General features: G+C 41.6%; 1 protein-coding gene across 7 annotated transcripts in view; it reads left to right on the forward strand.

Annotated features, from left to right (window-relative positions):
* ST3GAL3 (ST3 beta-galactoside alpha-2,3-sialyltransferase 3) overlaps window positions 1-20814 on the forward strand; it is a 177995-nt gene that overhangs the window by 87627 nt on the left and 69554 nt on the right. For all 7 annotated transcript variants that reach the window (XM_019751097.3, XM_019751096.3, XM_074334584.2 and 4 more), the window contains one exon: window positions 19773-19865. In XM_019751097.3, the coding sequence (XP_019606656.1) occupies window positions 19773-19865 (93 nt within the window). The remainder of the gene's footprint in view (window positions 1-19772; window positions 19866-20814) is intronic.

A 20814-nucleotide genomic window follows, 5' to 3' on the forward strand; every position in this document is an offset into this window, starting at 1 on the left:
AGTGAGAACTATGAAAGAAAACAGACAACAGAGCAGGACTTACAAAGACTTCTGAAATCAGAATTACCAGACACAGTTTATAAAGCAATCATACACACTATAGTTAAGGAAATAAAACAGAAGATTAAGCTAATATATGGAATAGGGAACTATAAAAGGTAAAATATTAGATTTGAAAAACAACTTTTAGAATTAAAAAAATGCAATGACTAAAATTTAAAAACCAATAGAAGAATTTAGAAGCAGATTAGGTACAACTGAAGACAGAGTTAGTGAACTGAAAAATAAGTCAGAAGAAATTATCCATAACATGGGCTGGCCAACTTTTTCTGTAAAGAGCCAGATAGTCAATATTTTATGTTTTGGAGGGGACTTATTGTCTAAATCGCAACTATTCAACTCTGCTGCTATAACATGACAGCAGCCATAGACAGCATACAGACAAATGAGTATGGCTGTATTCCAATAAAACTTTATTTATGGACACTGAAATTTTAATTTCATATAATTTTTATATGTCATGAAATAGTACTCTTCTGATTTTTTCCCAACCATTAAAAACGTAAAAGGTATTTTTAACTCAAGGGCCATATGAAAAAAAACAGAGTTGGATTTGGTCCCAAATCATAGTTGGCTGACCCTTAACTGAGACTGCAACGCAGATATAGCTGCATAAGAATTGTTTCTCCACCTCAGGTGTTTTCTATTCTTGAGATCCTATTATATGGAAAAACTCTTAAAATGTCTCTATTATATTCCAGTGATACTCCAAAAATCTGGAAATAGTTGTTTTGAATTTTTTGTCTTCCCTGTATTATGTCTTTGTGGCATAAATAGTTTTGTTTCCTTTGAATTCCCTGCTGCTTATATACACATGACAAAATAACTTGTCGGCATTATAGAAATTATTCAGACTACTTATATGCAGTGAGCTGTACAAAACCTTGCCTTTTGACTGCAAGCTGTTGTTCAGGGGGGCAGTGGTTTTTGCCGGTTAAAAACATGGGTTGTGGAGTCAGATATGAATTTTTAAAGCCTGGTTCCACATCTTACTATCTATAACCTTGAGTGAGTTATTTAACTGCTAAGACTCAGTTTCCCACTATATAGTGGGAATGATAGTTATCACCCAAGGATGAGATTCAACCTGTCCCATCCCCTTATCAGAGTCTGGTAAACTAGGAAGGATATAGCCCCAAAATGAGACTTGAATCTCAGCTTGCCCCTTGTTCCGTGCCCCAGATTTCATTTCTTCCCTCATTAGTAAATATTTCTTGAGTACCAACTGTGTACTTTGTAATTGGGATAAAACTGCAAAAATTCTAAGCCGTATGAACAGCCCTCTAAACTTCATTGGAAAGGCTGTCTTGTGAGCTACAGTCTTAGTGAACGGGGAGGGAGTAAATGCGAGGAGCACAGGAGCATAGGAGGTAGTATTTCTGGATAGCATGAGCAACGGACAGGTTTTTTGTTTGTTTGTTTTTAAATCAGTGTGATATACTGGTGGCTGGGAAGCGTAAATGGAGTACAAAGAGGATATGAGGGCTCCGCAGATGCATGCGATATAGAAGACGGAGCAGCCGCCGTGATACAGGGCTGTAGAGGAAATGGTGTTTTCAGCGAGACCCAGGTTTCTGTGAAAGCAGAAGGTAGAAGGAGCATTCACTGAAGAAGCTCAGGATGTAAAGGAACAAGGCTTCCCAGAACCCAGTGGACGGTTAGAGTATGATGCAGGGGGAAAGCAGTGGGAGACTGGGCCAAGACGAAGCAGAGAGCAGTGATTTGAGGATGAGGAAACTGGCAAGGATATAACTGAAGGAGTGGACTAACCAGGTTATTCTCTAAGCAGCGAGAATAACCAGGATGTAGGCTGGTGAGTTGGGTCTTGCTGGCCACAGGTTGCTTAAGAATTATTCCTGTGTTCCCCCTGGGGGTGGGCACTCAGGCTGCTCAGTGCACTCAGCTCCAGCCTGATTGAATGATACTTCCAGGAGGTTCAGTCTGGTCCCTGGGGAGGCTCTGGGTTCTCCGAAAGGAGTCTGCTGTTCAAAGTTGAGGACCTGGGGAAAGGCTCAGGGCTACAGGCTGCTGCCCCAACATTAAGATAAGCACTTCCTTGTTTATCCAACAGATTTCTTGAGCAGCTACTATGTGTGAGGCAGTATTCCATGCTCTGGGATATGCCAGTGAACAAAACGGTCAATAAACAAAAAAGTGTAGTCAATAAGAAATATTAGGTTGGTACAAAAGTAATTGCAGTTTAAAAGGTTAAAAATAATTGCAAAAAATGCAATTACTTTTGCACCAACCTACTATTTTTAGTATCTTGGAAGGGAAGGTGATAAATTCTATGGAAGGAAGTAAATGCCGAAGAAGGGATTGCAAGTTGAAATGGGGTCTTCAGGATAGGCCTCTTTGAGAAAGTGACATTTGAGCAAAGGCTCAAAGAGAAGGGGTTAGCCCTGCCATTATCTGGAGGCAGAGCATTCTGGACAGAACCCTGAGGAAATCTCAGTCTTAGTTATGAGGAGGAATATGATGCCGTGAGCCAGGAGTGGAGAGAAGAGCCATCTGGAACCTTGAAGGAGCCAGACCCTGATGTCCAGGGGTGTATTTCCTGAGTGTCAGTCTTTTGGCAGCTGATTTAACTCCATGGTGGTTTCATCTGTTTCAGCTGGGGGCTCTGTGTTCCAGGTAAGCTCCTGTCTGCTGCCACAATGTGGTGTTTTATAGTCGCCATGTGGGCAAGAGCCTGGGGACTTTCATGCTCTAATTTCATAAGGAATTCTGTGTGAAGATACTAAGATATGAAAGCCAAACCAACAACTTTTAACCCCAAAAGGTTTATGAAAAGCAAGCCAGTTGTGAAAGGCCTGTGTACATGGGGCAGTCTAAAATATACCCTAAGGCATAGTTTACCGTTTCTAGAACTGCCTGAGAAGTTCCCTATGGCTACAAGGGAAAAATGTTTATTGAGCACCTACTGTATGCCTAATGCCATACTAGGTACTGTCTCTGCTACCTATTCCACACAACAACTACTTAAATTATCTCATCCAGTCTCATGGCTTTAAATACCACCTATATGCTGATAACACCCAAATTTAAGCCCAGCTCTCTTTCCCCACATTTTAGACTCATTTATCCAGTTGCCTCCTTTCGTTGAATGTGTATTAGGTATCTCAGACTTAACCTCTCTACAACCAAACTCCTGATTCATATCCCCTGCCTCCCAGAATCTTCCTTATCTCAGTAAATGGCAACTTCATCCTTCCAATTGCTTGAGTCAAAAATCTTAGTATCAAAAAACAAACAAACAAACAACAACAAAAACTTAGTATCATGTCTTTGACTCCAAACTAATCCTCAGCAAACCATACTGACTTTACGCTAGATATCTCCAGGTCCAGCCACTTCTCACTGCCTCCACCACTGTCACTCTGTCCGGACGACCGTCATCTCCGACCTCATTACTGCCCTCCTAGCCGCTTGCCCTGCCATCGTGCAGGCTTCCCTGTGGTCTCCTTCCACACTGAAGCTGACGTGATCCTGTTAAAACCCGAGATGGATCTGATCACGCCTGGGATCAGAACGCTCCAGTCGCTCCCCATTTCTCTTAGAATAAGAGCCAGGTTTTTTTTGCCATGTCCAACCAAGGCCCTACAGGGTCTAGACCCGTTTTCTTACTACTCTCCTTGTTTATTCCATACTGGGCTCCTTGTGTGCCTCAAATCCCCCAGGCCTGTTCCTGCTTCAGACTCTTGGTGTTTGCTCATTCCTTTGTTTGGGACGCTCTTCCCCAAATACCTGCAGAGCTTGTGTCACTATCTCACCTTTTGAGATCATAGCTCAAATGTCACTTTCTTAGTGAAGTCTTCCCTTCCCATCCCATTTAAAATGATAACCTCATCCCTCACTGGCATTCCTTATTCTTCTTACTACTCGTGTTGTTTTTCTCCAGGGTGTTTATCACTGATATCCATGTTTTCTTACTTGTTGATTGTCTCCTCCCACTAGAGGGAGAGCAAGGAGGGTTGGCTGTTTTATTCACTACTGTTTCCTAGCATCTAAAACAGTGGCTGGGACTTAGTAATTGCCAATAAAGATTTGTTGAATGAATGAATGAGTTGATGGAAAACTTCATAAAGTAGGTGCATTATGAAGTAGATGTATTTAAATGCATTTTAACAAATGAGAAAGTAACCATGGAAGCAATTTGCCTGTGTTCACAGAACTACATGTGGTCAAGCCAGCATCTGAATCCTCTCTGCCTGCCTCCAAACTTTCTACTCATCCCACAATTCAACATAGTTTTCTGTTTTTTCCAAATTCACACTGTCACTTTGACCCTAAGTTTGGACAACTACATTGTGGGCTTTGTAAGGGCAGGAACGATGGATGTCCTGCTTACAGATGTGTTCCCAGTACCTAGTGCAGTGTCTGTGGTGCATAGTGAATGTTCAGTAAGTGCTTGTTAAACTAATCCAGGACAGCAGAAGAGGATAAAAGAAAGAACAGCTCCATCTTGAGCAACAAAACCCAGATCCCCTGAGAATCAATATTGGAAGATTTGGGGGGCGTAGGAAGTACAGCAATGAGTACTGCCAAGTGACCCCTGCCTTTCACCATCTCCTGGAGGAGCTCTCATTTCAAGAACTGCTGCCATCACCACATTCACTCCAGAGAGCACAGGTTCTCGTAAATGCTTTAACAAAGAGAGAGAAAACAACAACAGCAACAGACCCAAACCAAGAAACAACAACAACAAAAACCCACCTTTTCTCTTGGTTCCTCTAAGCAAAGCTAAAAATACTTCACTAATGATTTTAAAAGAGACCAACAGAGAAATAAACCCTGAGAGTATAAGAAAACCAAAGAAGTAGTCTGGTTTGCAAAATATAGAGTGCTGTCTGTTTTGTAGGTAGCTCAAGCCAGGACCATACTTAGTTCACAACAGGAGAGCACAGCATTGTAGGATTTGACTGGGTTCTTTGCTTCATAACTTCTAGCCTGTTTCACAGCCCACTGTTAAAGATTTCCTCCTTCGCATCTTGATACCTATGTGATCAAGACCCAAAAAGCGAAATCCCCACTTTGTACCACACCTGGAGCTCTCAGCTCTCTTAAGTAGTTCTTAACCTTGACTGCACATTGGAATCACCTAGGGAGCTTAAAAATGTACTGATGCTTGCATCCACCCCCTAGAGATTCTGAAGTTATTGGCTTGAGGTGTAACCAGGCGCTGGGACTTTTAAAGCTCCCCAGGTAAGTCTAATATGCAGCTAAGTTGAGAACAACTGCTCTAAAAGATGGTCTGTTTCCTGTTTGAGGAACTCTCCACTTTCCCACATGATTGATGCCAAGAATAAACTCACCTTGAGGTATGGCCCCAGCTATACATAGGAGTATGTCTATATTTCTCAACCCAGGACCTCACCACCCAGAGATTCTGATTTAGTTGATCAGGAGTCAGGGCTCAGGTACCTTAATGTTTAAACGTTCTCCCACGTAATTCTGTCATGCCAGGGTTGGGAACCATGGGGGGTCTAGCCTTCAAGCCTGTCACTATAATCATAACTGAACGTTGCATAATAACTACTACAGAATGTAGCATTAGTTATGTTAGGATAGTGGGATTATGGGTACTTTTTTTTCCTTTTGAGTTTGCATTTTCTGTATTGTCCTTATATACCTCTATAATGAAAAAATATATTTGGATGTGACTGTCCTGTAATTTTTTTCAAACTCTCATTATTATCTCTAGGTCTCTAAACACTATTTTTAAAAATCCATTTTATATTAATTTTTGGCTACTAGCCCTTTCTCTAGTTTTTTCTTCATGGTCTTTTGAAATCTGAATCAATTGAAGAGTTCCCTGTACATTCTATTGGCCTATTTCAATATCTTTCCTTATCTACAATTGAAGTAAATTTTTGTCTAAAGACTTATTATGTCTTTTCTATGCTGTCAAAGCTCCAAGGGTTCTGAGGATGAAACATAATCTGTCTGGAGGAATGGGCAGACCAAATTAAGCAGGGTTTTAGAGATACATAAGAAGTTTGAGCTTCATCTTGGGGACAGAAGATGCCATTGAAGTGTTTTAAGTAGGTGAAAAACAATCAGTTTAGATGGGTGACAAGGAACGTGACTGGCTGTGGGAAGGTAGATAGATTGGAGAGGAGCATAAGTGGAAAGGGAGATAGTACGTAGGAAGCCATCATAAAAATAAAAAGCAGAAATCAGAAGAGAAGATCAACAAAAGCAAAAGCGATTATTTGAAAATATTAATAAAATTGAAAACTTCTAGCTAGGCTAACCAAGAAAAAAGAGAGAAGACACAAATTACTAATATCAGAAATGAAAGTGGGATCATTACTACTGGATCCCATGGATATATTAAAAGGATAGTACAGGAATATTATGAACAACTTTATGCCTAAAATTTGATAACTTAGATGCAATGAAACAATTCCTTGGAAGACACAAACTACCAAAACTCACACAAGAATAAATAGATAATCTGAATAGGCCTATATCTACTAGAGAAATTGAATCAATAATTAAGAACCTTCCAAAACAGAAAGCATCAGACTCAGAAGGTTTCACTGGTGAATTCTAATAAACATTTAAGGAAAAGGTGATACCAATTCTCTGCAGTGTCTTCCAGAAAATAGAAGCAGAAGGAACACTTCCTAACTTGTTCTGTGAAGCCAGCATTTACCTTAAAACCAAAACCAGATAAAGACATTATAAGAAAGGAAAACTACACACCAGTATCTCTTATGAACATACATAGTGCAAAAATCCTCAACAAAATATTAGCATATTAAATCCAACAACGTACAAAAAGATTCATACCTCACAACCAAGTGGGATTTATTCCAGGTATTCAAGGTTGGTTCAACACTAGAGAATCAACTGCTGTATTCTATCACATCAAATCAGCAGGCTAAAGAAGAAGAATCATATGATAATATCTGTAAGTTGCAGAAAAAGCATTTGATGCAGTCCACAACCAATCATGATTTTTAGAAAAACTCTCAGCAAACTAGGAATAGGGAGAAACTCCCTCAATTTGATTAAGAACACCTACAAAAAAAACCTACAGTTAACCTCATGCTTAGTGATGAGAAACTAGACAAGAATGTCCCATTTTACCACTTCTATTCAACATTATACTGAAAGCTCTAACCAATTCAATAAGAAAAAGAAAAGAAAAGGCATAGAGATTGGGAAGGAAGAAATAAAACTGTCTTTGTTCACAAATGACATGATTGTCTATGTGGAAAATCCCAGAGAATTGGCAAAAACTCCTGGAACTAATTAGCAATTATAGCAAGGTTGCAAGATACAAGGTTATTATACAAAAGTCAGTTGCTTTCCTATATACCAGCAAGTGAAAAATTGGAATTTGAAGTTAAAAACACAATGTTATTTACATTAGCACACACACAAAAATAAATACTTACGTATAAATCTAATAAAACACATGCACACACACATACACACACACACACACATATGGAAAACTATAAAACTATGAAAGAAATCTAGACAAATAGAGATAATTCCATTTTCATGGATTGGAAGATGCAATGTTGTTTAAATGTCAGTTCTTCCCAATTTTGATCTGTAGATTCAACATAATGTCTATTAAAATCCCAGCATGTTATTTTGTGGATATCAACAAACTTAAAGTTTATACAGAAAGACAAAAGACCCAGAATAGCCTACGTAATACTGGTGAAGAGGAACAAAGTTGAAGGACTGACTCTACATGACTTCAGACTTACAATAGTGCTACAATAATCAGAACACCATAGTATTGGTAAAAGAATAGACAAACAGACCAGTGGAACAGAATAGAGAGCACAGAAATAAACACAAATATACAGACGCTCCTCGACTTATGATGGAGTTATGTTTCTATAAACCCATTGTTAAGTTGAAAATATTGTGTAAGTCAGAAATGCATTTAATACACCTAACCTACCAAACATAGCTTAACCTAGCCTACTTTAAACGTGCTCAGAAAACAGTATCCAAAAAATGCTGGCAACACAGTACACTGTATTGTTTACCCTCATGATCCCCGGGCTAACTGGGAGCTGTGGCTCTTTGCCTCTGCCCATCATCATGAAAGAGGATCTTACGGCATATTGCTAGCCTGGGAAAGATCAAAATTCAAAATCTGAAGTACAGTTTCTACTGAAAGTGTATCGTTTTTGCACCATTGTAAACTCAACAAGTCCCAAGTCAAACCATCGTAAGTCAGGGACTGTCTGTAGCCAACTGATCTTTGATAAAAGAGCAAAGGCAATTCAACGGAAAGAAGAATAGTCTTGTCAACAAATGGTGCTGCAACAATTGGGCATCCATATGCAGAAATTTAATCATTCACCTTGTACTTTTCACAAAAATTAACTCAAAATGGAACCTAAATAGACCTAAGTATAAAACACAAAACTATAAAATTTTAGAAGGTAACATAGGACAAAATCTATGTGACGTTGGTTTTGGCAATGAAGTTTTAGATACAAAACTAAAAGTACAATCCATGAAAGAAAAAAAATCAATGCTTTGACTTTATTAAAATTTACAACCTTTGTCCTGTGAAAGACTCTGTTAAGAGAATGAAAAAACAAACTGGGGAAAAAATACTTGTAAAACACATGTTTGATAAAGGACTTGTATACAAAGAACTCTTAAAACTCAACAATAAGAAAACAGTCAACCCAATTTAAAAATGAGCTAAAGACCTTAACAGACACCTCACCAAAGAAGGTGTACAGATGGCAAATAAGCATGTGAAAACATGTTCATATCATATGTCATTAGGAAAATTCAAAATGTGAAACACCACCACACACCTATTCTAATGGCTAAAATCCATAGCACTAACAGCACCAAATGCTGACGAGGATGTGGAGCAACAGGAGCTCTCACTCATTGCTGATGGGAGTGCAGAATGGTTCAGCCACATTGGAAGACAGTTTGGCAGCATCTTATAAAGCTAACTATGATTTAGCAATCACTGTTCTTCTAGATATTTACCCAATTGAGTTGAAAAGTTATGTCTGTACAAAAACTGCACACAAGTATTGCAATATTGCACAAATTTACACATTGCTCAGGCTTGTTTAGTTACCTTTAAAAAATTCATAATTGCCAACAACTGAAAGTAATCAAGATGTCCATTAGATGAATGGATAAACAAACTGTGATACATCGAGACAGTAGAATATTTAGCGTTAAAAAGAAATGAGCTGTGAAGCCATGAAATGACATGGAAGAAACTTCAGTATATATTGCTAAGTGAAAGACGCCAGTCTGAAAAGGCTACATAGTATATGCTTTTAAGCATGTGACATTCTGGAAAAGGAAAAGCTATGGAGACAGTAAAGAAATCCGTGGTTGCCAGGTGAAAGGAGGAAGGGGAAAAGGGATGAAGAGGTGCACTGCGCATTTATCAAAACCCATAGTACGTAGATCACATAGAGGGAATCTTTTTTTTTTCATTAACCTTTATTGAAAGTCATGCTGTTATAAAAGTATATGTGGACTTAGGTGAAACAGAGAGTGAATCTTAATGTCAACTATGAACTTTAGTTACAATAATGTATTAATATTGGTTCATTAATTGTCACAAATGCACCACACTAATGCAAAATTTTGATAATGGGGAGACTGGGGAGTGGCAAGGAGTATATGGGAACTCTATACTATCTACTCAGTGTTTCTATAAATCTAAAACTTCTAAAAAATAAAGACTTATTGATTAACCATCAACAAAAAACAACCAATAACCAAGGACTTTGAAAAAAGAAAGCTCTATGTTCAAATATTCTTTCTGCTGCGTATTAGCTGAGTCTTTTTTTCTTGTTCATAAAATGAGGATAATAAGACCCATCATACTAAATTGTCTGAGGATTAACAAAAGTGTACAAAAGTAAAATAAAAACAAAAACTCTGGTATTGCTCAATAATGGCTGGTTACATTTCTTCCACTTTCTATTATTTTGCTTCCTAAATCTCTTACAAGTCTCCTTCCTCTATCACCTCTCAGGCCAGGGCTCCTCATTGCTCCCAGGGCTAGTGCATTCATTTCCTCTGCATAAAAGTCCTTAAATGATTCCCCACTGCCTCCAGCACAAAGTCCATACTCCTTGTCCTGGCAGCAAGACCATGATCTTGTTTCACGGGCTTTGTTCCCTCAGTGCTCAAGTATTTGCAGTTCCCCAAATATGTCCGGCCCTCTTTGGGCCTTTGCATGTATTGTATCTTCTGCTGAGAATGCCCTTCCACCCTGTTTTCTTGATATCACCTCCTCAAGATGCCCTCCTAATCCCCTAGGCCACTTTAATCGTCTCATGTCTCCACTTCCGTGCCCTGTGCATAACTCTGGTTGTACTGATACTTGAAGGTAATCTTTTATTAACTCTCTCACTTCAATTACTACAGCAGGAACCAAAATGGAAAGCTCAGATCCTCTTCTGCAACTTTTTCCCCCTGATACCCTAAATAGCAGAGAATGAACATATTACAAAGCAACCCACTGCAAGTATAAACATTCTTTTAAAAAATTCTATTTTTAAAAAGTACTTTTCGTTCTACTCCATAATACATGTGTGTTGTTTTAATACGTTATTCCCCATATTTTCAAGTAAATGTGATGCTCCAAGAAGATGCACTTTGTGCTGTGGCTTTGAGTACCCCTGCCCTTTATTGTTAATATCATCCTGGACAATGGGGTCAAGAAGTTTGCACTTAGTGGATTTAGAGAGAATGTTATCTGGAAATCAGGAAAATGACCTTTGTCTTGCACTGAGGGTCGATAGAAAATTGGGCACAGTTTTGACTGTGATATTCACTACAGATCTTATGAGATTTAGCCCTTCCACTGGGCTCGGATAGCCACTGGCAAGCCAGTTGAAGACAAGTCCCTGCATTTGAGATGTTGGCCTCATTTCAGCAGCCTTCTCCCTCTGTTCTCAGTAGTCTCCTGCCCTCCCTGCCCATCAGGCAGAAATTTGGAGGCGGCCAAGTGAGTTGTAGAGAATAATCCAAGTAGGAAAAATAAAAGGAAGTTTTTTTCCTCATTAAATTAGTGAAATGATGATAAATCAGATATCTAGAAGTACTAATAGCAAAAGTCAAATATTAAAACAACAGGAACAGTAACTGACATTTGTGTACCTTTCAAAGAATGCTCTGACCTACATTATTGCAGGAAATCATTTGATCTTCCATTCGTCCTATAAAATGTGTATTATTATGGCTATTTAAGAGTTAAGGAAACCGATAATCTCTTACTTGAGGTTACACAATTAGTAAGTGGAAGAGTTAGTTACTTAAACTCCAATCTTTTTACCTTTAAGCCCATTGTTCTTTCTACCAAAGAAAGGAAGGGCTTTGATGAGAACAGAAGATAGGTTTTAGTGTCAGTTTCTCTTGTCAAAAATGAGAATAAAATTTACCATAGAGTAGGGCTGCACTAAAAGTGTACAGAGCACTGGCTAAATATTTTTTGTAAAGCCTCTGGGTCTAAACAAGCTGATGGGTCCATGTGAGATATAATGATTTATTGACGAGGACTTAGAACAGTAGGCAAAGAAGAGATGCAATGTATTTGTTTATTATGCAATCAGTGCACATGAAGGTTCTTCATAGTATCTAGATACCATCTCTTTCTATTTAGGTTCACAAACCATCTCTTCATGATTTTTATTGTCAACTGCATCATTCCTGGCTAATTTCACATCTCCCACCACAAGAAAAAGGTAGTAATAGTGCTGTTACAGTGCCATGGCTCTCAGGGACCTGTTTTATAGAAACAACATAGATCGTACTGTCTGCATTTCTCCAGTACCTTTACTTCACGCTGATTACAGCATTACTCATGACGTGTCTTTCATACTGCCCATAAATACTGACTCTCAACGGTCGTGACTGTGCTTTGTCGACGATGACCGCAAATGTAAGTCTTCCCCAGAGTACGCAGGGAAAATGTGGATTGTAATTAGTTTTCTGGTTGTGTTAAATTTATCATTTGAACCTACCAAAACTGAATTCATGAAAAAATAGAAAATCTGAACAGATCAATTGCTAGTAAGGAAATTGAATCAGTAATCAAAAACCTCTCAAAACAAAAGTCCAGGACCAGATGGCTTCATTGGTGAATTCTACCAAACATTTATAGAAGAATTAATACCAATACTTCTCAAACTTTTCCACAAAACAGAAGAGGATGCGACACTTTCAGATTCATTTTACAAGGCCAGCATTATCTTGATACCAAAACCAGACAAAGACACTACAAGAAAAGAAAATTACAGGCCAATGTCCCTGATGAAAACACATGCAAAATCCTCAACAAAATTCTGGCAAACTGAGTTCAACAATACATTAATGGGAACATACACCATGATCAAGGGGGATTTATGCCAGGGATGCTAGCATGGTTCAAAATCTGCAAATCAATCAGTGTGATAAACCCCATTAACAAAATGAAGGATAAAAATCATGATTATTTCAATAAATGGAAAAAAAGCATTTGACAAACTTCAATATCCATTCGTAATAAAAACTCAGCAAAGTGAGTATAGAGGGAACATCCTTAATGTAATAAAGGCCGTATATGACAAGCCCACAGCTAACATCATCAACATCAAACATCACAGCTAACAACTCAATGGTGAAAAGCTGGAAGGTTTTCCTCTAGGATCAGGAATGAGACAAAGATGTCCAGTCTAGCCATTTTTATTCATTATAGTTGGGCAAAAGCAGTTGGGCAAGAAAAAAGTAAAAGGCATACAAATTGAAAAAAAGGTAGTAAAACTGTCTGTATTTGTAGATGACATGGTATTATATATAGAAAACCCTAAAGACTCCACCAAAAAACTGTTAGAACTATTAAATTTAGTAAAGTTGCAGGACACAAAATCAATATACAAAAATCAGTTATGTTTCTATACACTAATAATGAACTATCAGAAAGAGAAATTAAGAAAACAATCCCATCTACAATGGCATCAGAAAGAATAAAAGACCTGGGAATATTAACTTAGGAGGCAAAAAACCACTACACTAAAAACTATAAGACACCGGTTAAAGAAATTGAAAAAGACACAAATAAATGGAAAGATATTCCATGCTCATGGATTAGAAGAATTAATATTGTTAAAATGTCCATACTACTCAAAGCAAGCTACAGATTCAATGCAATACCTATCACAATTTATCATTTGAAATTTTATAGTATAAGCATGGAACAGCACCTCTTCCAGCTGTGTCTTAGATTATTTCAGCCCCACATGTCTGGGTCTAAGGGTTATACTGCCTTACAAGATTATTGTAAAACTAAATTACATAATTAGATCAACTGTCTGGCACACGGTTTATGCTCAAGAAATGTTAGTTCCCTTGTTCTTTTCACTACCACCCAGAAATTGAATTGGAGCAGTCGCCACAAATCCCTGGTGGAGAGGCTGTGAGAGTGGCCAATACAGCTCAGGTTAAAGCATTTGCAAGAGCTTACTGGAGAGCATTCTCCCAGTCAAAATGAATCACGAAGCCCTGGAAACAAAGATAAACTGCAGTGATGTCAGCTCCAGAATCACTGATCAAACAGCAGAGTGGCCTTGTTTATTGAAAACTTATTGCTGTGCCCAGTACCAAGAGCTGAAAGGCAGGGCCTCCAGAGCTGAGAAATACCACAAATTCCAGATGGCTCAGATCAAGCAGTCCCTCTTCTCTTAAAGTGTTGGTAGAGACATGAGAGAGTGCTGCCGAGTTTATCACAGATTGCTATTAAGTGAGGCAAAAACTATAGAAGCCCGAGTCTGCTTTGGAGTTCACAAAGAGCAAAGGGCCAGTGATACCCAAGGCAGGATAGATTAGCAACACCCCAAATGTGAGTGAATGAAGAGATAATGCAAGAAGAGCCAGCAGACCTGTAATAATGGGGATGGAGGAGAAAGGGCAGTCAGGAGAGAGAAAATTGTCTTTAAGGAGAAAAGTTTCCATCTTGGAGCTTGAAAGGATCTATGGCAATATTAAGTAATGTTTCTTACATAAGGACTATTTCAGGAAAAAAGCTAAAATAAAAATGCTTAATGACAGAATAGAATTACTAAATCAAACCTAAGCTGCTTCTGCCATTTCCCAAGTCATGTCATAGTTCCAGAAACAACCCTTTAGTAACATTACCCCTTTAGTAATATTAGAGAAAAGCATCTTCCTCAGGAAGGTGAGAGAGGATAGAATTGAAGAAGCAGCGGTGGGGGGAGCTCTGGTGAGGCTTCTTATCTGTGTGTTCATGCACGTCCTTACAGCACAATAATATTGGCTAGCTTCAAGTCGCTACATTTGCTTGAAAGGAAGCTGTATTTATTAACTATTATTTTCCAGGCAGTGTGCTAGTTGTTATACATGGTTTTGTTTCATTCTCACACCCAGTTCTTTGACCTCTGTACCAGTAAACTAGCACATGGAATGAGGGAGGAGGCATAGTAGGGGGCTGATCTGGGTTTAGTCCTCTTTCAGGGGGTTCTAGAAATTAGACCATTGGTCACAAGATGTCCATCATTGATCTGTAGAGTCCTCAAGAATAACTTTTCTTTTTTTTAATTTACCATCTTAATGATTTTTTTTTTAAATTGGGGAATATTGGGGAACTGTGTTTTTCCAGGAATGTCAAGTCGTTGTTTTTCAATCTAGTTATGGGGGGCGCAGCTCAGCTCCAAGTCAGGTCATTTTTTGTTTTTGTTTTTAATCTGGTTGTGGAGGACACAGCTCACTAGCCCATGTGGGTCTCAAACCAGTGACCTCGGTGTTATGAGCACTTCACTGTAACCACTGAGCTCCAGCAGCTCAGCTCCAAGCTCAAGCCATTGCTTCTCGCTGACCCATGTGGGAAGCAAACCAACGATCTTGGTGTTATGAGCAATGTGCTCCAACCACTGAGCTAACTGGCCGCCCACTAGAGGCTCAGGTCCAAGCTCAAGCCATTTTTTTCAATCTAATTATGGAGGGCACAGCTCACTGGCCCATGTGGGAATCGAACCGGCAACCTTGTTGTTAAGAGCTCGCGCTCTGACCAACTGAGCCATCTGGCCTCCCCAAGAATAACTTTTAAAGTCCCTTCCTTCTCCATTTTCCCGTTATCACCACCTCTCCCCCACACTTCCTGTCATTTAACCTTCCAAGTCAAGGTAACTAATTGGGTTCAGTCCAACAAACAGTTTGGTACTTATGTACTCTGCCATGCATGGTACGCTGTGCTATGCACTGCGCTCAATTTTCACGGTCTAGGAGAGAAAGGTATTTAAATGGACAATTGCTGTTCGGTGGAACAAGTGCTGGGCCATACCTGTGTCCTAGTCATCATTGCATCCCTAATGCCAGGCCTGTGTCTGGCACATAACAACGAGACTGTTACAGTTAGCGTGTATTGAGAGATAACTATATGCCAGGCATTGTATTAAGTACTTTATTCTCAGCATAATCCTCACAACAATTTTATGAGGTAAGTACCAGTATAATCACAGTTTTAAAGATGTAGAAATCAAGGCACAGCAATTAAATAACGTGGCCAAAGTTACACAGCCGGTATGGGATAGAGCCAGGACACAAATCCAAGCAGAGTGACTGTGTTGCCTCTAAATATTTGTTGAGTGAGTGAATGAGATGAACTAAGGGAAGGAGATAGGAGAGAGAGAGCGTGTGTGGGAACAAGTGAGCAAGCTACGGTGAAAATCAGCTCTAGGTCAGATGGGGTCCACAAGCAGGATAGGTTGGTTCTACTTGGGAAGGGAAGCAATCGTGAAAAGCTTCATAAAGGAAGTAGTGTTCAGCTGAATATGGCAGGATGACTAGGTAGTCACTGGCCAGGGCAGGGCAGGGGATGCAGCGCTAAGGCCAACCCTTCTACTTCTGTATTAGATCCTTTCCCCCTCACCTACTCAAGGACATTTGTCCTACAACTGTCCCATCTCTACTGCATCATGGGTTTTTTCTCTTATTCTAGCAGCTTATAAACATGCCAAAATAGTTCCTGACCTCAAAAAATGTCTTTCCTTGCTTCTTTCCTCCAGCTATTGCCCCATTTCTCTCTCTCTCTCTCTCTCTCTCTCTCTCTCTCTCTCTCTCTCTCTCTCTCTCTCTCCCCTCTCCCCCTCCGTCTCCCTTACTCCCTCCCTCCCTCCCTCCCTCGCTCTCTCCCTCCCTCCAGTGAAATAGCCCTGGTCAGGAGTAACCTTCAAGGTCAGGAATAATCTTCGTGTTGTCAAATTCAGCTGTTAATCCTATGGCTACACCTTACCAGGCCTACTGCACTGTTTGACACAGTTGGTCCCTCTGTCCTTCTTAAGATACTTCCTTCCCTTGGCAAGTGAGACATCACACTCTCTCTGATTATTTTTCTGTACTGTTCCTTTCAGCCTCTTGCAGTGTTACTCTTCACCTCCCGAATATTGATCCTTAAAATGCACACGTCGATCAAGGCACTATCCCACTGTAAATCATTCAGTGACTGTCCCCTATGCCGGAATCCAAACTTGAGGCAAGTGTTCAAAGCCTCCATGACCTGGCTGCCTGCCTCTGCCGCCTCCTCTTTCACGTAACATTCGTGTGGTGCTCTAGAGGGCAGCCAGCCAAATGTGCTGCCTTACCTCATCCTCCCAAGATCCCTGGGAATTGAGTGGTTCCCATTTAAAGATGAGGAAACTGAGAATCAGATTTCCCATCACTTGCCCAAGGTCACACCGCTTGCCAGTGTCCTCTGTGAAAGTTTCTGATTCCAGATCCTACACTCTTCCCATTTTACAACCCATTGCTTGGCCTTAAATTAGGTGCTTCAGAGTGAAGCAGGGGAATGGAAGTCTGGTTCCTTCCTTTGGGTTCCAGTCTGTCTATCTGGATTTCCTCTCGAGAGTGCAGTGGTTTACACTCTTCACCCCAGGGGCTTGGAAGTCACGTTTGCAGGACAATGGATGCTCTTACTGGTTGAAATGCTAAATCTCTCAAAATGAAAGGCCAGCTGCAGAGTATGAGAAGAACAAGGGCTGAATGATTTGATCAGACATCTGTGGGGGCCTCCTGGCATTTGGAGTGTGAGTGCCTTAGAGAAACTAACTATTCTAGCCTGAGGGAGTTGACGACTGTTAATCTTGGTGGTTTTGACCGCTAACTGCCCCAGAGGTCCCAGCCTGCTGTATGACTCAGAGTCCCCAACACTCCCCCTATTATTCTCTCACTGGGATAGTCGGGAGACCATTTCTAAGGCATTTTAATTCGGTAATAACTTGACTGGCCCACTGCACCCGGGACTGTGTGTTTTTGAAGTTACTGGTGCTTTTGGAATGGTAAGGTTGATTTAGAGCTGCTCATCGTTGGTATGTGACTACTTCGTACTGCTATGGAACAGCCTTCCCTGCTGGGTTCTGGCTCCGCTGTGCTCCAGCAGCAGTGCTCCCTCCTCTCTTGTAGATCACCTGAGTCCTTAGACCCTGGGCTGTCCCATAGCCCTTATTCTTGAAGCACCTTGCCAGAAGTTGATGGTGTACACCAGAGAGGAAAGAGGTGGTCTCTTTTACATGTATTTCTGCAATGCATTGTGTTAAAGAGGCAGCTGCTAGCCATCTTTCGTCTTCTTTGTGAAACTTTCTGGAATTCAGGAAGACCGCAGGAACCCACTGTACAAGGCAGCCAAGCAGATGGCGGGGGACTGGGGGCCGGGTGTGAGGGACTCGTGGTGCCTCACGCCGTATGCACGCGATCCAGGAGCTGTGCGAGGTCTTCTTGCCCCTCCTGTCTACCCCTTACAACTGCACTGCCAGCTCATGCGCTGTCCCTGTGTGGTGGCTCTTACTGTGACCCACACTGGTGGCAGTGCCATGTTAAGAGCTCCTGCACTGGTGTTAGAAACAGGTTCAAATCCAGTGTCTGCCACTTACTTAAGCTATATGATCTTGGCTAAGTCTCTTCATCTTTCTGAGCTCGTGTGTAAATTAATAATTAATAGCACCTACTCACATGCTATTGAGAGGAGTAACTGGAAAAAAAAATCTGTGTTTTAATCACTGTGCCTAGTCCCAGTAAGTTTAGTAATTGAACTGAAGTTTATATTTCATTTCTGAAATGCAGTTGTTTACATAAGGAAATATTGTTATGTAAATTATCTTGTTAAACTTTTGACTTTCTTTTGCCTACCAAATAGTCACTCAGCATTTGCATGTTTACATTTCATTGGTAGGAACGGCTAAAACATGTAGATTTCTAGAAGAAACTGCACATGGATACAGATGAGTTTACCTAAATTCACTGAACAATACTCTGGGTAAGGCCCTGGGCTAGGCCCTCAGGGGCACGTGAGTGAATGACACGTGACACACGGTGGGCAGTGGCGTCATCATTTCTGGCTGTCCAGTACAGGTGCCAGCCTTCCTTCCCCCTACTCCCCAACAACCACCTCATAAGGCAGCCCCGAGGGAAGACTTGTCACCGGGCCCCAGCACGGCAGAGCAGCTGGGCATCAGTGGTCAGAGTTTGGGCAGCTGGCCCAAGGGTGGAGGCAGAGAGGTTGGGCCTGGGGACTGGCAACCAGCCGGGACTTGCTCAGGTACCCAGCATGCAGGGCCTCCAGCCCAGCCATCACTGACTGTGTCCTGTTCTTCCGTTGTAGTTTTCTCTAGACTGCATGGGGCAGTTTCTGGTGGCAGGGCAGTGACTCCAGCCCCACCTTGAACACACAAAGGCATTGAAGCCCAAAGATGTGAGGTGACTTGACTACAGTCACACAGCAACAAAGCCAGGGCTAGAACACACAAGTCTTATGAAAAATATTAAGCAATCTCTGACTTGTGGGTTCCTGAGGTTGTCTTGGTTGCAGTCCAAGTGCAGCGAGACAGTCAGGATCATTTTGTTCCTTCAGAAAAGTATAGGGGTCTTATGTAAGAAGACTCTGAGCTCGGGAATTTACTGTATAATGAGGAATACATACTCCCAACAATTATAGCACAGTATAGCAAGTGCTGATGGGGGTAAGCATGCAATGTGGGTGGCAGCGGGTGGACCATAGGAGCACAGAGGAGACACTTAGACCAGCCTGGGGGTCAGGGAGTTACTCCCAGTGAAGTTGACATCTAAGCTTCGTGGTGCAAGGCCAGTAGGCATAACCAAGTGGTGAAGGACAAGGAAGAACGTTCCAGGCAGAGAGCATAGACGAGCAGGAGAGCATCCTCCACTGAACATGTAATGTTCCAGTAATGGCCCCAACACACATATCCTGTATATCCGGGTACTGTGAGTGGTTCCCACTGGCTGGATCTATGTGTGGAGAGAATCAAGGCAGGTGAGGCTGGACGTGTAGGAACATAGAAGGAAGGTTGAGAGGGCAGTGCCTCTGTCTTTATCAAAGCCTGAGTGGCTCTCACCTTAGATCTCCAGGCTCCGTTCTCCCAGTCTGGGAGCCTGGATGGAGTTCCTCATTTCCTTGGGATCAGCCTTACTGCAAAGAAGCTATGTAAACCCAGTGAGTTCCTTTTGCCAAATTCCATCCAAGGGCCTTGCTTATTTATCTACCCATTCCTTTTGGGTTTTTTGGTCTGGAGAGCTTTTTCCCCCTGAAGCCTTGGTGTGGGAGAGGGGCTTAAGTGCTGATTGTGGGGAATGAAGCTTCATTCAAGGTTTAAACACCTCCAGCTCTTCATAAACTAATAACCCACTGACTGCTCAGGGCCTGGCAAGCTGTGACTTTCCTTCTCTTCCCATAGGCCTGCGGAGTTGGCCACCAAGTACGCAAACTTTTCAGAGGGAGCTTGCAAGCCTGGCTATGCTTCAGCCTTGATGACTGCCATCTTCCCCCGGTAAGTGCTCTCTTTCTTCCCCCAGCACAGGAGTCAGAAACCCTGCCCTCATGGCAAGTGATGTGCTCCGGGGAAAACAAGAGTCTGTGGTAACTTCCATCCTGTATGCTCAAGTCTGTGGGTGCCTGGAAAGGACTTTGCATTTAGCTGGGTCCCACCCCGGTCCCACTCTGCCCTTGCCATACCTTACCCCTGTTCACCTGCCAGTGCAGCTCGTTTCTGTGGAGGAGAAGGTGGAGATGGAAACTCAGTGGTTGCTCCGTGGAAGCCAGGTATCCAGAGCATCCAGACAAGGCCACCCAGCACAGTGGCCTCGTCACTAGTATCAGTGGCCAAACTGTTTTGGAAGCTAGGACCAACCACCTGGCTTCAGAGAGACATGTCCAAATAAAGCAGGCACCAAAGAAGAGTTTGGCACCTTCCCTCTTTGTCCATTGTACATTCTGGATTCCTATTTCCTTGATCTCAGACTTGCTGAAAGAAGCTGTGCAAAACCCTGGGAGTTCCTTTTGCCAGATTCTGCTGAGGGCCCTCGCTTGCTTATCTGCCTTTCCTTTCAGGTTTTCTTCTCCTGGAGCCTTAGTGTGGAGAAGGGCCTGACGTGCTGAGACTGTCTTCTCTGCAGTCCCGAGTGCAGTGAGACTGTTGGGGTCATTTGTTCCTTCAGAAAGTTATGGGAGTGTCTAACCTGGAGGGCCTGGAGGAAGGGCTGCTCAGGACCCTCAGGGGTCGGGTTGCAGCACTTGGACCCCCAGAGGAACTCTGGGGGGAGAGGGGTCCTCTGCTCACTGGGGGAGGGGCTTGCACCCGATCCCTTAGAAGCCTGAGGTTAGAGCACACAATGTGCTTCAACAGGAACGCTGAAAAACAGCTTGCCCAAACGTAAATCCAAGATATTTGGGTTTTATGCTCTGTTTCTAACATGACCAATGCAAGCTTAGCTCCTTGT

Source organism: Rhinolophus sinicus, chromosome 14 (genome assembly GCF_057876585.1).
Source record: "Rhinolophus sinicus isolate RSI-liver-muscle chromosome 14, RSI-T2T, whole genome shotgun sequence".
Classification (NCBI taxonomy): domain Eukaryota; kingdom Metazoa; phylum Chordata; class Mammalia; order Chiroptera; family Rhinolophidae; genus Rhinolophus; species Rhinolophus sinicus.